Raw genomic sequence first — 14,405 nt, 5'->3', positions numbered from 1 at the left:
CCCTGTCTTTCTCTCCTGGTGTGTGACAAGTTCAGCAGCAGCAGCATCACCACCAGCAGTGTGATATGGTGCTTATAAACTAAGCATCCTGGATTGGAATTCCATCTCTGATAAGATCCAGCTGTGGGACCTTGGACAAGTTAATTAACCTCTTAGACCCAGTTTTCCCTTTTACAAAATGATGCTAATTTTGGTTCCTGCACAGAGGAGTGTGTTGTAGGGATTAAATGAGATGTGCAGGCAAAGAGCACAGTGTCTGGCACATAGTAAACATTCAAGAATAGTCTGCACAAAGCAAACATTTTTGAGCATCCTTTCTAATGTGTGATGCACCATGGGATTTGCAGTAGAAAGGTTAGCTCTGATCCCAACCTTTGAAGAGTGTATTCTAAGGAACTCAATAACAGATTTATGCTCCAGAAGGAATCAATACTTCTCCTGTGTCAGAACATGAGTTGTAGCGTGAAGAAAGAATAGCATTTGCATCATGCTTTAGAGTTCACTTTATGATTCACCAAGCAAATCTATAGCCATTACTTCATCCAACTAGTGTACAACCACATGGGGGAGATTCTTTTCCTCTGGTCAGATGGGGAAATCAAGGCTCAGAGAAGTGCACAGACTTGCCCAACATCCCATGTATTGTTCCTCTGACCCCACATCCCATCTGAGGATTGCCCTCAGATTGGGGAAGCCCTGCAGTGGCGCCCCGAAGGTGCGTTGCTTTGGCAAGTAGTAGACTGATCTGGTATCACTGACCGTGGAACACCTGGGCCTCGGTTTCCTCATCTGAAAAATTAAAAGACTGCGTTACATGACCTATCAACTCTTTGGACAGGCTAGTTTGGTTCTGATGTTAAATTTAACAGAAAAAAAGCAGGATTTGCTGTATCATTTTAACCCTTTCCTGTTTTTGAGGTTATTAGTCAGTAGGAAAAGTGTGTGCACCCTATCTCTGCATCTCTTTTGTTTGCTCTTGTTCTCTCTGTCTCTTTCTCCCTCCTTCTCTCCCTCCCTCCCTCTTCATCTCTTAGTCTCTCCCTACAAGTTTATCTCCCTCTTTTTATTCCCTCCCTTTCTGCGTCTTACTCTTCTTCCTTCTCTGTATCTTTTCCTCACTCTCTCTTTCTTGTTCCTTCCCTTCTCTCTCTTTCCCTCTCAGCATCTTCCTGTTTTACTTGATGCCTGCTTCCATCTGTACCTTTCCCTCCCCCCTTCTCACCCCTTTTTGTTTCCTCCCTCCTTCTCTGCCTCTCTCTGTCTCTCTTACAAAATTACTCAGAATTTTCTCAGTTAAAAAATAAATATTAACCATCCATCTTTTTCACCCAATTCCCAGTGAATATTACTGGTAGAAATAATCAACACCAATTCAACAGACAACAGCTCAAGCATACAGGGTGAAATTTGTTATTGACTCAAAATCCGTAGATGACTCGAATCTTCTTGGCCAATTTGGGATCTCTGCACGATTTCAACCCAGGAGAATTGGACTTGGTGGAAATAATAACCACAAAAGAAAACTCAAAATAGCAGAAGTTATAAATTAGTAAAATTTGTTGTAGTCCAAACACTGATCAATGAATCAAATCCTTATAAAATTTAAACACAAAAGAATTGATCCCAGTGAAAATAGTTTCCAAGAAAATTGGAAACAATTTAACTATGCTATGTGAGACATCAATCTAGGAATTAAATTAGCTTAATGGAGTTTGGCCTGAAAAATGCTTCCTTAGTGAAAATACATCAATGTCGCTATAATTCTGGTTTTAAAGTTTGTATTCACAAACTGAGTCAAAACGTGATTCTAGGCCACTTTCCTAAAGCCAATTTTAGACCATCCTGTGCTCATGGAAGGTAAAATTTCTGTGCATATTGAGTGTCTCTTGCCCAAGCAGGCACTTTCAAAGGTTGTCATGCCTCAGTGGTACCACTTCTTGGGCCCACAAATGCCCTTCACCCATCAATAGCCCTGTGTCTGGATGCTTGTTGATGATCCTTACCACCATTGCTTCTTTGCACAATGACATTGTAGGGGAGGAAGAAATTTTCTTCTACCCTTCTAGGTTCTTCTGGCTGGTCTAAGAATTAAATTGACATGAGACAGATCAACAGGAGAAAAATCAAATAAAATTTAATAACATGGGAGAAACCCAGGAAAACTGGATAACTTGCCAAAATGGCCAAAACCACCACCTTAAATACCATCTTCAGCTAAAGACAAAGAAGGATGTTGGGAGTAGTGGTTTCAGACTTCAAAGAAGAGGAAGGCAATTCACATGGAGAGGGAAAAGCAAATGTTTGGTAAACAAAGGCTTGCCATGCCTTGTAATGACAATGGAACTTGGAGAAGACTTTGATCCACAAGGCCTTGCTAGGTTCCTCCCTGTCTACCACACCTGGTTTATATTAGACTATAGTTATCTATGGCGATAGCTCCTTCCTGGAACAGGCCGTCCATCTTAAATTCTTTTGGGCAGTTAGGGGGAAGGTCAACATTTCTTCCTGAGTCTTTTGTTCTTAAAAATAATCAAGCCAAAGAGATACCTTTTCAAGTGGCCAACTCTGCTCCCTGACAACGTCTTCACTGCCACAACCTCCTGAATTTGCACCAGGATTCGCAATTTACAAAACACCTTCCCTTCTGTTTTCATCCATCCAACAGCCATCTTGTGAGAGGGGTATTATTTACCCCATCTTACAAGTAAGAAAACGAAAGCTCAGAGACGTCTCACAACGGGGCCTCACCACAGAGCTGGCAGAGGTGGACCTGAATCCCGTCCACTGTTCTGCCGTTGCCCCAACACGCTGACTGGCCTAAATTGCTGGCTGATGTGTTTCTCTTCCAAGGAAGGCTTTGATGTGACCTAAAAAAAGTACATTCAGTTATCATCAAAGAGATGTTTAATTTTCAGCAACACTTCAGACTAGATCTCCACAACATACACACACACACACACACACACACGCACACACACACACTGGTTTCATTAATTCATCAGTGCAAGTCAATGGCTTGTTAAGGGCTTCTTGAATGTTAATGAATGAATAATTAACTTTAACTATATAATTAGCCTTTAAATGTGCTGAGACCCCCAGAGAACATCTGAAAACATGCATAAGGAGATGATGAGCTAAAAGCGGAAACTTTTGATTAGGAAATGTCAAGCTGCTTGACAATACAATTACCCATCCCCAAAAAGGCCATGCCTTGACCCAGGCCATGATCTTCTCTTGGGTAGGGGAATCAGATTTGTTGACCAACAGTCTTGGGGCTAAAAGTGAACTTTCAGGCCACTGTGCAGGTACAAGAGAGACCGACTGAAGTAACAGGGTCAGATCCACACTTGAGAAAGCTGTAGCAGCTCTTCAAAGCTGTCAAAAAATCCGGCAGGAAACTGTTAGGTTAAATTAGCATGGTACACGTGTGACATTCCTCTTTACTTTGCTTCTCTGCAAATTTGCGGAGAGGAGGTCTTATTTCCCCCTCTCGTTCTGAATTACTGTCATTTTTAATCATTTGCTTTCCTTGAGGACTGCCAGCGACAGGGAGAGGGTGACAGCACCCACACAGCCTCTCTGATGGCTGGTGGGGGGTGCACAGGTCCTGCAGCCAGCATAGCACAGCTCAGCATTCACTCCAGGCTCCAGTTCTGTTCCAGCCCTCATGGTGGAGAGCCGAGGGGTCGTTTCATTTGTCACAAGTGTTTGGAGAAGAGATGACCCTTCTGTAGGGAGTGGAGGCAGAGAGGTGGGCAGGGTAGGGGCTCTGTCCCCATCACGATTCTCAGACCCTGTCCTTTAAGCCTCCTCCGCCCAGTGGGAGAAGCACGTAGCCAATGACAGCCACGTGACCACGGCAGGAGCTGGGACAAAGATGATTTCCTCTTGAAAGCACTGAGCAGAGAAGCATAACTGGGTTCATTACCTGTGAGCCCTCAAGCTTCCAGCCGACTGCTCTGAGTTCTGAGGGACTCTCCTCCAGTGACAGCCTTTAATCTCGGTGTTGTTCCAAGCCCAGTGCTGCCGATTACCACCTGCTGGCTAATATATCACTGTCTCCCGCAATCGCAGCTCCAACCCCCAACTGTTTTTGGTCTAAATTGGGCTTCCATTTCGGGGGCCTTTTTCTCTTTCTTACCTTCTACCCTCAACAAAAAGCTGTGGCCATCTACCTCTAAGTGTCTCCTGAAGGAATGGAGTAGGGTGTGCTGAAGACAAGAGACATTGTCTGTGCAGGTGACTCCAGACCTTACATGGCTGTGCATCTACTGGGAAAGAGACAGATGAAGACAAACAACCTACCAAATCTTTTAAAACTCTGGCTGCTCTGGCGTCTTCCTTGCCTCCTTTTTTATAACACTGGGCTTGATTTTTATCTGTGCCTGCAGTCTGAATTTCATAAGTAATAGATAGAGCTGCTTCCATTTTTTTCCACAGAGATGATTCCGTTTATCTTATGGATCATGTGCTCATAGTAGTTGTGTCTGTGACCTTTGGCAGCAGACTACCTAAGTCCAAATGCTGCCTGACACCTATCTGCTGGGGGGCGATGTCGAGTCATTTTACCTCTCCATGCCTCAGTTTCCTCATCTGACAATGGAGTTGGCAGTGGTACATCCATCCTTGCACAATTAGAACGAGTAAATGAAACAAGATAATGCATATAAAGTATCAGGACTGGGTTTGTCACATAGAATGCATACAATTTGCAAGCCCCTTTGCCCTAAAATCTGAATTCAATTGAATGCATCTATGTGTCTTGAGCATCTGCCATGTGCCAGGCACGGTGCACACATTTTACGTATATAGCATCACTTTATTCCCAACAACCCTCAAGGGCAGATATTGTCGGCTCCACTTTGCAGAGGGAAGACTGAGGCTCAGACATACAGGCTCCTTGCTCGAAGTGTTTGACCACAAAGCCCCTTATTGAGGACGTCAGTGATGTTTAATTTTATCTTTTTAACAATGGGAACATTTTTCTTTCAATTGAAAAGAGATCAAAAGTAGACCTTCTTGAGTCAGAGCAAGGAGGGGAACCCACAGCCCTGCTCCCTCAGCCTTCCCCTGCCACCACGGAATGCCGAGAGCTGTGCTGTCCACTTCAGTAGCCACCATGTACATCAGAATCTAAATTAAGGGTAAAATAAAAATAAATAAAACTAAAGTGATGAAATAAAATTAAAAACTCAGTTCCTCAGTTGCATTAACCACATTTCAGGTGCTCGATAGCCATATTACACAGCACAGATATAGAGCATTTCCTGCATTGCAGAAAATTCCGCGAGACAGTGCTGTCATGGAGAGTTTTGTAGTACAGAGTTTGGAAATATCACTGATGAGCTTCAGGCTGCCTTAGCCTCATGGAACCTCGTCTGCTCATAGATAACATAGGAAAATAATAACATATCTCCCTACTGGGCAGTTGCGAGGCCCTGATGGGACGATATATGTAAATGCTGTGCACTCTTTTGTAAAGCACTGTGCAAACAATGATCATCTCCGTCAGAGGGTCTGTGTAAGCCCCGGGATGTTTTTAAACAAGCAGGCCATTGCATTTAGACCCCAGCTCCAGAATCACAGATGAGGGAGAGAAACCAAGATCACGTGGTCCCACAGTTTCCTTCCTGTGCTGTCCTCGGTTTGGTTCTCACGTGGCCCCGAGACCACAGAGAGTCAGACCATGGAGGGCAGACCCATCTGTGGCCCTCCGTGGCCAGACCCTTCTAAGAGCACAGCCGCCAGCCCACCCCAGGCACACCCATGGTAACTGCTTTGCTCAGAACCAACCGTGTCTTTTGCAATTGTCCTCTCTTGACTTGACAGCATCCTGTTTTTGCAAACTTTGTTCCCCAAGAAAATTTCTTGTTTTCTTTCTGCTCATCTGGCTGTTTGTTGCTCAGCTGAAGAAGATTTGTCATGAAATATGGTAATGATTTGCAGAAATCTGTGCCTGTCTATAAAATACTGATTTAAACTGCTGTTGGACAACTCTCGTATGATTGCCAGGTACAGTTTTAGATTTCCATCCCAGCAATGCATCAGCGTGTGCTGGGTTAACAGGATGGGGAAGGTTTCACCCCATGAATACCAAGAGATGGCCTTAACATTTGAATGCCCCGTGCTCACATATGTGTGTATTTATGTTTGTTTTTGAGCAATTGAAAGAAGCGAGTTGGGTGAGGCTTTGAAAGTCTTAATAAAACCCAGGTTCTCAACATCTCCATGGCAACTTTGATATGTGAATTACTGAAGTTGCAAGCACCCCAGCTTCATCAAGGACAAATGCCATCCATGGCCTGAAGTCCTCAGGGCACCCATGTTATCTAGAGTCTCAATTTCTTTATAGGTAGTGACAGAAGTGACTATCATCTTGCATAATCATAGAATGCCACAGCTGGACGAGTATCTCAGCAGAATCACAATCACTACCTCATCTCACAGATGAGGAACCAACAATCCAAAAGAAGGAAAGGACTTTCCCGAGGTCACGCCAGCCTCCAAATCCAGACTAGGACGCATATCCCTTCTACCTGCTCCTCCCCCACTCCTGTCACACGCCCTACTGCCTTCATGCACAAACGGACCTTTTAAAATTCTCCGTCCCATATTTCCACGGATCTCAGTGTTGCTGCGTGTTTAGAAAAACTGTTTCCTCTTGGTTTGGCAGCTCCGGTTCACCATCACCACTCACAATGCCCAGTTTTCTTCCTTTTGCGCTTGGATGATCTGATCCCCTTTTATTACTCTCAGAGTACAAAACCAAGTCTCCAAAGCTACAGCCTTGGGATAAAAGCTTCAGGGTCTTTCTGTTGGTATAACAAGCCCGGTAGCCTCCCTCCACCTCTAACCATTACAGAAACAAAAAATTAAAATGAAGAACACAGCCGTAAACCTTCCAAATAGTTTTGTTCCCATAGAGAGCCCTTCAGCAGCTGTCTCTGAAAGGATGCCGCATTTTACATCCTCTCCCTGCCACTTTTATTTTTCTTTGCTTCACTGTTTTATGTTTTCTTGTTAAGGATGCTAAGGCAATAAAGTTGAGGTGGTGTCAGGAAGTTGAGTAACCTCTTATTTCGTTTTCCTGCCTGCTTTCGAGTTGAGACATCCATCCCCTTGTTCAAGGGTGATCATTTCCGCCTTGTTAAGTGGCTTTAAAAATCGGAAGCAATATACATGTCCCCTGATAGGGATCTGGGTAGTGAATCAGGCACAGCTATGCCATTGAGGGGTTCCGTGATGCCTGCCTGCTGGAGGGTGCTGACTGGAGGAGCATAAGGACTTCTGAGATGAGGATAATATTCTATACCTTGATCTACGTGGTGATTTCAAGGATGTATATGTATGTAAAAATTTATCCAGCACTTTATTGCGTGTAAGTTATACCTTAATAAAAATAAATATATCAACAAAGGAAAAAAGTGCCATGTTTATTGACATGGAAACACATCTATGTGTGGTGTGAAATGAGAAAAGAAGGTAATTTGTGAAAAGGTTTGTATGGAACAATCATATTTTGGGGGTTAAAACAAGAGTTGGCAAACTATAGCTTCTGGGCCAGTCTGTTTTCATAAATAACCTTTTATTGGAACAGAGCTGAGTTTGTTCATTTATATATTACCTGTGGCTGCTTTCATGCTGTGTATTAGTTGCCCAAGGCTGCCGTAACAAAGTTATACAAACTGAGAGGCTTAAACAACAGGGATCCTTTATCTCATGTTCTGGAGGCTGAAGTCCAAGATCAAGGTGTCACCAGGGCCACGCTCACTCGGAAGGCTCTAGGGAACGATCTGTTCTGGGCCTTTCTCCTTGCTTTTGGTAGATCCCAGGCTTGTGACAGCGTAACTCCAACCTTCACATGGCATTCTCCCTGTGTGTGTGTCTGTGGCCAAATTTCCCCTTTTTTATGAGGACACCAGTCATGTTGGATTAGGGGCCCATCTTACTCCAGTATGATCTCATCTTAACTAATTACATCTTCAATGACCCTATCTCCAAATAAGATCATATTTTGAGTTCCTGGGGGGGTAGGACTTCAACACAGGAATTTGAGGGGGATCACAATTCAGCTTATAACATGATACAACAGCAGAGTTGAGTGGTTGCAATAGAGACTGCATGGCCCACAAAGCCTAAACTATTTATTATCTTGAATTTACAGAAAAAGTTTGCCAATCCCTATTTTAAAAGATGTGTGTTTGTGTGTGTATATGTGTATGTGTGTGTGTGTGCATATGCAGAAAAAGTTTGGAAGACTGTTCACTGATATATTAACAGACTTTGCCTCTGAGTTACAGAATTATGGACACTTTAAATTTTAACTGTATTTTTAATATTTTATACATTATTTGGGTTTCCAAAAATTATTACTTATAATTTTTGTGATATAAATGAATAATCAACATGTTTCTTTGGGAAGGAAAAGACATCATTCCTATTTAGTCCTCTCCCCTTCCACACACCACACCAAACTCTCCTATCCCTTAATGGTTTGTTTTGTTCTGATGCAAAGCTTTCTAAGTAGGCCGCTGTTCTCCACTGTTGGGAGTGCTCAGGGCAAACACTTCGCGAACCAACAAGCTCAACTGTTTACTCACTTGGGCATAAGGATTCTTCATGTCTTTATTTAGCTGTCTCTTGTAACTGGGAGAAAAAAGGTTCTGGCTTTTAGCTCCTCATTAAAAATAGATCCTTTTATGATAAAGGGATGGAGTGGCCCTGAGTCATCATCTCCAGTGTGGAGGAAAGTGTGTGCTGCTGGATCAGGCCTGAGGAGCTGGGCCCTGAGATGGTACCCCGCATCCTCGTAACCCCCTGGTTTCTTGTCATTGCAGGAAACTGGACGCGTTCATCTACGACGCGGCGGTCTTGAATTACAAGGCGGGGAGGGATGAAGGCTGCAAGCTGGTGACCATCGGGAGTGGGTACATCTTTGCCACCACTGGTTATGGCATTGCCCTCCAGAAGGGCTCCCCTTGGAAGAGGCAGATTGACCTGGCCCTGCTCCAGTTTGTGGGTGATGGTAAGACCTTGAGTGACCCCCTACTTTGGGGGACTTGAGACCCTTGATCTCTCTGTTTTCTACTTGGCTTTCCAGTGGATCTTTACATGATGAGTTTGCACGCTAAGAATATTTATTGAGTGCCTAGCACATGATACTGTGGTTCTGTAGGTTGCTTATAATGGAAACCAATTTTAGACAACTAAATTTTAAAAAGGAATTTATTTTAAGGATGCAGAAGTGTCTATCTCAGTGAATTTAGGAAAGAGTTTCACAAATAGGTTTAGAGAAAAAACAAGAGCCAGGGCAGTCCTGGGGCCTCAACAACAGGAATTCATAGGTCCTGTCTCCGGAACAGTGGTTCTCAATGGGGGGCAATTTTGCCCCCACCTCCCCACCCTGCCAGGGATATTTGGCTATATCTGGAGACATTTTTTTTCATTGTCATGACTGGGAGGCTATTTGCTACTGGCATCTAGTAGATAGAAGCCAGTGATGAGAGATGCCGGACAACTATCTTACAATGCCCAGGACAGCCCCCCACATCTCAAAACACAGAATTACCCGACTCCAAATGTTAGTAGTGCTGGGGTTAAAAAACTGTGCATTAGATCAGTGACATTACATAACTAGGCTACAGTGAGTCCCAATCTCTATTCTCTAAATTCTAAATTTCGAATTCCAGAGGAAGGATTCCTGATGTATTTTGGGTCAAAGACTCTTTCCTGGACCCATCAGGAGTGACTAAGGGGTGGAGTTATGTTGTATTAACACAGCAGCTCCTCTTATTATCCTATGGAGTAATGAAGGAGAGGCAAGCTCTAGAAAAGGAACAGTGAGCAGAAATCCATGGATTTCCACTACAGTCTACCTCTTGACCGCCTATCATGCAAAAAAATATGGTTTCCCCCCTCACGGGGCTTACAGTCTAATGGGATTGTGGCGTTTATGGAACTGTACAGCTAATTGGACTGACTCTGTCTCCAGCAGCATTTCCTTCTGATTATCCTTCTCCACTTCACAGCTGGTGATCTTACCATGGCCCGTTGTTTCGTGACATAGTTTTTGGAATCCCGTCACGGCCCAAATGGCGTGTTGGTTTCGCTTTGAATTGCCAACACTGAGATAGGAAAAGCAAAGCCAGCAGAGATGACAGGTTAACCCTGAAAACTCAAGTGAGCATGAGTGGGATACAAAAGCTCAGGGCATCGGGCGGAAGCTGCATTCAGGAACAGGTGGAGGCTGTATTCAGAGATGGTTACAGAATATGCTATGACTGTCTAGAGCTGGAAGAGGAAAATCTGGCCACCACTATGGCCAAATACATGGGCAGAGGCTAGTGCATAGGGTTGCTGTGAATTTGAACAAAGGACATAATTCCTGGCACTTTCTCTTCTCTCCACTCCCATAATTAAACCCTAGATTCTCATAGTGCCATCAAGAAATCTAAATGTGTTTTATATTTAACTCCTAAATAAGAACATCTGATTCTTTGAATTCCCTGTAGGGCATTTGTACCTTCCTCAGATCATGAGCCGTGTTCTCTGCTATGTAATAGTGATTTGTGGCTGCGTTGGTCAGCTATTGCTGTGAAATCTTAGAGGCCTACAACAATAAATGTTTATTTTGCTTATGGGAGTGCAGGTTGAGAGGAGAAGCTCTACTTCAGGCTGAGGTGGCTATGGTGGCTCTATTCCCTCCGACAAGCCCATGGGTCAACTGCGTGGTCTCTGCTCTGCCTCTATTTACTCAAGGTCTGAGACTGAAGGGGCAGAAGCCACCTGGGAGGAGCTCTTTTCTCAGCTATGTCAGAGGCACAGAGGAAAACACCTAACTGCTCTTGCACATTTCAAGTTTCTGCTTTGTCACATTCACGTCTGCTAAAACCCTTTTGTCCAAAGCAAGTCAGATGGCCAAGCCTGAAGTGAAGTGATCAAAGGCATACTCTACCTTTTATGGGAGGAGTCTTGAGTTATATGACAGGAGGTGTGGAGACAGAGAGGGGTGGAGAAGTGGGGCTAATTGTTCCATCTGCCATAGTGGTTGCCTAATCACCAAGACCTGGGGTGAACTACTCAGCAAACGAGAGTCTCATTTCCAGCAGTAAAACCACAAAATGCTAAACATAACAGATGACTGGTCAATGAAGAACTGAGTGAATAAATACATGCATGGATGAATGGCTGTTGTTGGGATGTATTTAACTTGACAGGAAACTTCTAAATATGATGGGTAGCTGTCAAATAAGAGAGTTCTAATTCTACTCCTACCTACCATTGCTGTCACTCTTGCAACATCTATTATGAAACAGCAACATATTTAGGAATAGGATATGCCAATCACCATACTGGATGCATTACATGTGTTCTTTAATTTAGTATTCATAACAACCTTCTGAAGTTAAATATTGCTTATACCCATTTTACAGAGGAGGAAACTGAAGCTCATAGGGCTTGTGAGTCCCCTAGCTAGTAAGTGGCAAAGCTTCTGCTTAAAGGGCCTTATTCTGGAAGGGTGTCAATTATGTAAGACTCTCATTTCTTTTAATTCCCTAAGATGTCTATCAAACTTGGCTAATTAGACACTTGAGATTTATATATCCTTTAGGAAGGAGTAATTTAGTGTATATCTAAACTAAATCTATTGTCCTATTTACAAATACTTCCGTGAAAAGGGTAATCTTGCTTAGCCTCAGTTTACTCATCTGTGAATGAATGCAGAAATATTTACTTGATAAGTTGGTGTGAGGATCAAATGAGAAGGTACATGTAAAGAGCTTAGCTAAATGCAAAACCTGGAAATAGAAATAGTTCAATAAATGCTAGCTGTTACCATCTTCATCATCACCATCATCATTATCATTATCATCACCATCATCGTTATCATCACCATCATCGTTATCATCACCATCATCATCATCACCATCATAATTATCATTACCATCATAATCACCACCACCACCACCACCATCATCACCGTCCTCCTCCTCATCATCATTGTTGTCCATCCACAACTCCGGTATTCAACACAGCTTATTTAGCATTGTGTTGGCAATAATATGGTCAAGTTAGTATCATGGAAACAACCTTTGTGGTGCTAACAGAAAATGTCCTCTTTGTGGCAAATAAAAAATAAAAAGTAAAGGCATCCGCATAGGCAAGAGGTGTGTTCCTTGTGCTAGCAGAGCATCTAGCTTCTTATAGATATTTTCTGTCCTGGCTCATTGCTTTCCTGGTCAAACTGATGGGTTGGGAAACGTGTCTTCTCAACTTCATCTTTGGAGATCATCTGGAGGCAAAGCCATCGGAGAGAAAATGACGTAGCTCCAGGGGGCATCTTAAGATAATCTTCCCGAAAGCCATGCCCAATTCTGAATGTCTCTCAAGGAGTAAATACATGAATTAACACAGCTGCATAAATATTTCACTTATCTTATGCAGCTTCAGCAGGATTAATTATGCTCTAAAATTAGACCTGTAAAGAGCACAGTGCTGAGCAGTACCTAATTATTACTCATCCTCTAGAATGGAGTGTTTATTTCTTGTTACAGAGTAGCTTTGGTGGACGATTACAAGTCTAATGAGTGTCAAAAGTATAAAAAATTTTCCTAATGAGCTGTATAAATATAATCTTTGAGTGGAGTGTTTGATTTGGGGGGAACCTCTTATGTGAAGCCTGCCGGGCATTTCCCTAGGAAAAAAGCTATTGATCTACCTCAAGAGATACACAGGATCCCAATGAGACCCTACTTTCCTTTTCTTGTCTACTAGTTGTGTCCTTTCTGAAATAGTGGAGTGCACCATAGGAATCTCAGTAGTTTAGTGACAACAGTCCTAGGTACTTTTCAGCATTGATCATCAATATCCAATATTTACTGAGAAACATACCTTCCTAGGCACTGATGTTCCAAGAAGGGAATGTCATGGTCTTTTTCTTCTTTCCTTCATGGATCTTATAGTCTAGTTGGTTGGCAATGTATAAAGTTAAAATATCTGATCTCAAAATATGAACATATTTATAATAATTCATATATGTATGAATTAATACATACATATATATATGTGTATATATATTCTTAGGTATCTTGGATAGGTGAGAGATGGTCAAGGAGAAATATGAGATATACTAGTTTTTTTAATGGAAGAATGAAAGGACAGGATAAGTCATAAAGAAAACAAGTGTAGTAAGATTTAGACAAAGAATAGAACGGGCCAGAGTTCATAGAGCCCCTTCATTAACTCATCCAACAGCCAGAAAATATCTATTAAGTACCTGGTATCTGCCTGGCACCTAAAAGGTGACACTTGAGTGAGAACATAAAGAATGAGTAAGTCTGGGACCTAAAAAAATGGTATTTCTCACTTCAAAGGGGAGGTTGAACAGCAGGTCTCTCAGGTCCCATCAATCTCATGGATTTTGTAATTTGTTTTTACGTGATTCTGGGATTTGAAGAGACAGGAGGAAGATCATAGAGGTTAAAGCGCTTTTGATGTATAGAGGGCGGCAAAATAATATTGAGCAGAACAAGATTATATCACAGTATTATTCAGAAGCAAGTGATACTGAGAAAAAGGAAGGAAACAGTTGTTTTTGAGCCTGGACCCAATGGTCCAGTACCGTGCTAAGTACATCACAAATGACCTTAGTAACTCTTCGTACAGTATTCTGCAGTAGATCTTATCATCTCCATTTTGCAGAGCAGGAAAATGAGGCTCAACTGGCTTAAGTGAGCTTCTCAGACTTTAATGAGAACAGAAATCACGGGGGGGATCTTCTTAAAAAACGCGGATTCTGTTTCAGTAGGTCTGGGGAGGGGGAGCCTGAGATTCTGCATTTCTAACAAGCTCCCGGGTGACGCTGATGCTGGTGATCTGTGGACGACACGCTGTATAGATTTTTATAGAGGTAAAAATTGAACCAAGTTCATCTGACTCCAGTTCTGATCATCTTTCCATTAAACCAGGCTTGTGGGAGAAATCTTGGTCACTGGCGGCCAGATCACCTTAGCTATAAATAATACACTTCAGCATTGAGAAGCATTTAATCTTCTTCTTTGTGCTTTGATCACTTTTCATGGTTGTTGGTTTATTTTTAAACTCAAAAATACACTACTTGTCCCTGGTATCTAGTCAAAGTTCATTGAACAATAAAATTAGATATATGCATTTATCATATATTTTTATGAATTATTTATACGGTATATTCTTTAATTTTTTTTTTTTTTTTTTTTTTTGTGAGGAAGATCAGCCATGAGGTAACATCCATGCTAATCCTCCTCTTTCTGCTGTGGAAGACCGGCTCTGAGCTCACATCTATTGCCAATCCTCCTTTATTTTCCCCAAAGCCCCAGTAGATAGTTGTATGTCATAGTTGCACATCCTTCTAGTTGCTGTACGTGGGT

General features: G+C 42.4%; 1 protein-coding gene across 1 annotated transcript in view; it reads left to right on the top strand.

Moving 5' to 3' along the window:
- The window catches only part of GRIN2A (glutamate ionotropic receptor NMDA type subunit 2A), a 150,156-nt gene that overhangs the window by 109,033 nt on the left and 26,718 nt on the right, over window positions 1-14,405 (top strand). Inside the window, exon 9 of the mRNA XM_087417806.1 lies at window positions 8,838-9,025. Within this exon, the coding sequence (XP_087273932.1) occupies window positions 8,838-9,025 (188 nt within the window). The remainder of the gene's footprint in view (window positions 1-8,837; window positions 9,026-14,405) is intronic.

Source organism: Ceratotherium simum, chromosome 26, assembly GCF_057802395.1.
Source record: "Ceratotherium simum simum isolate JZ-2026a chromosome 26, ASM5780239v1, whole genome shotgun sequence".
Taxonomy (NCBI): Eukaryota; Metazoa; Chordata; class Mammalia; order Perissodactyla; family Rhinocerotidae; genus Ceratotherium; species Ceratotherium simum.
Note: the sequence above shows the minus strand (reverse complement) of the source record. Positions and strands in the feature narration are given on the sequence as shown.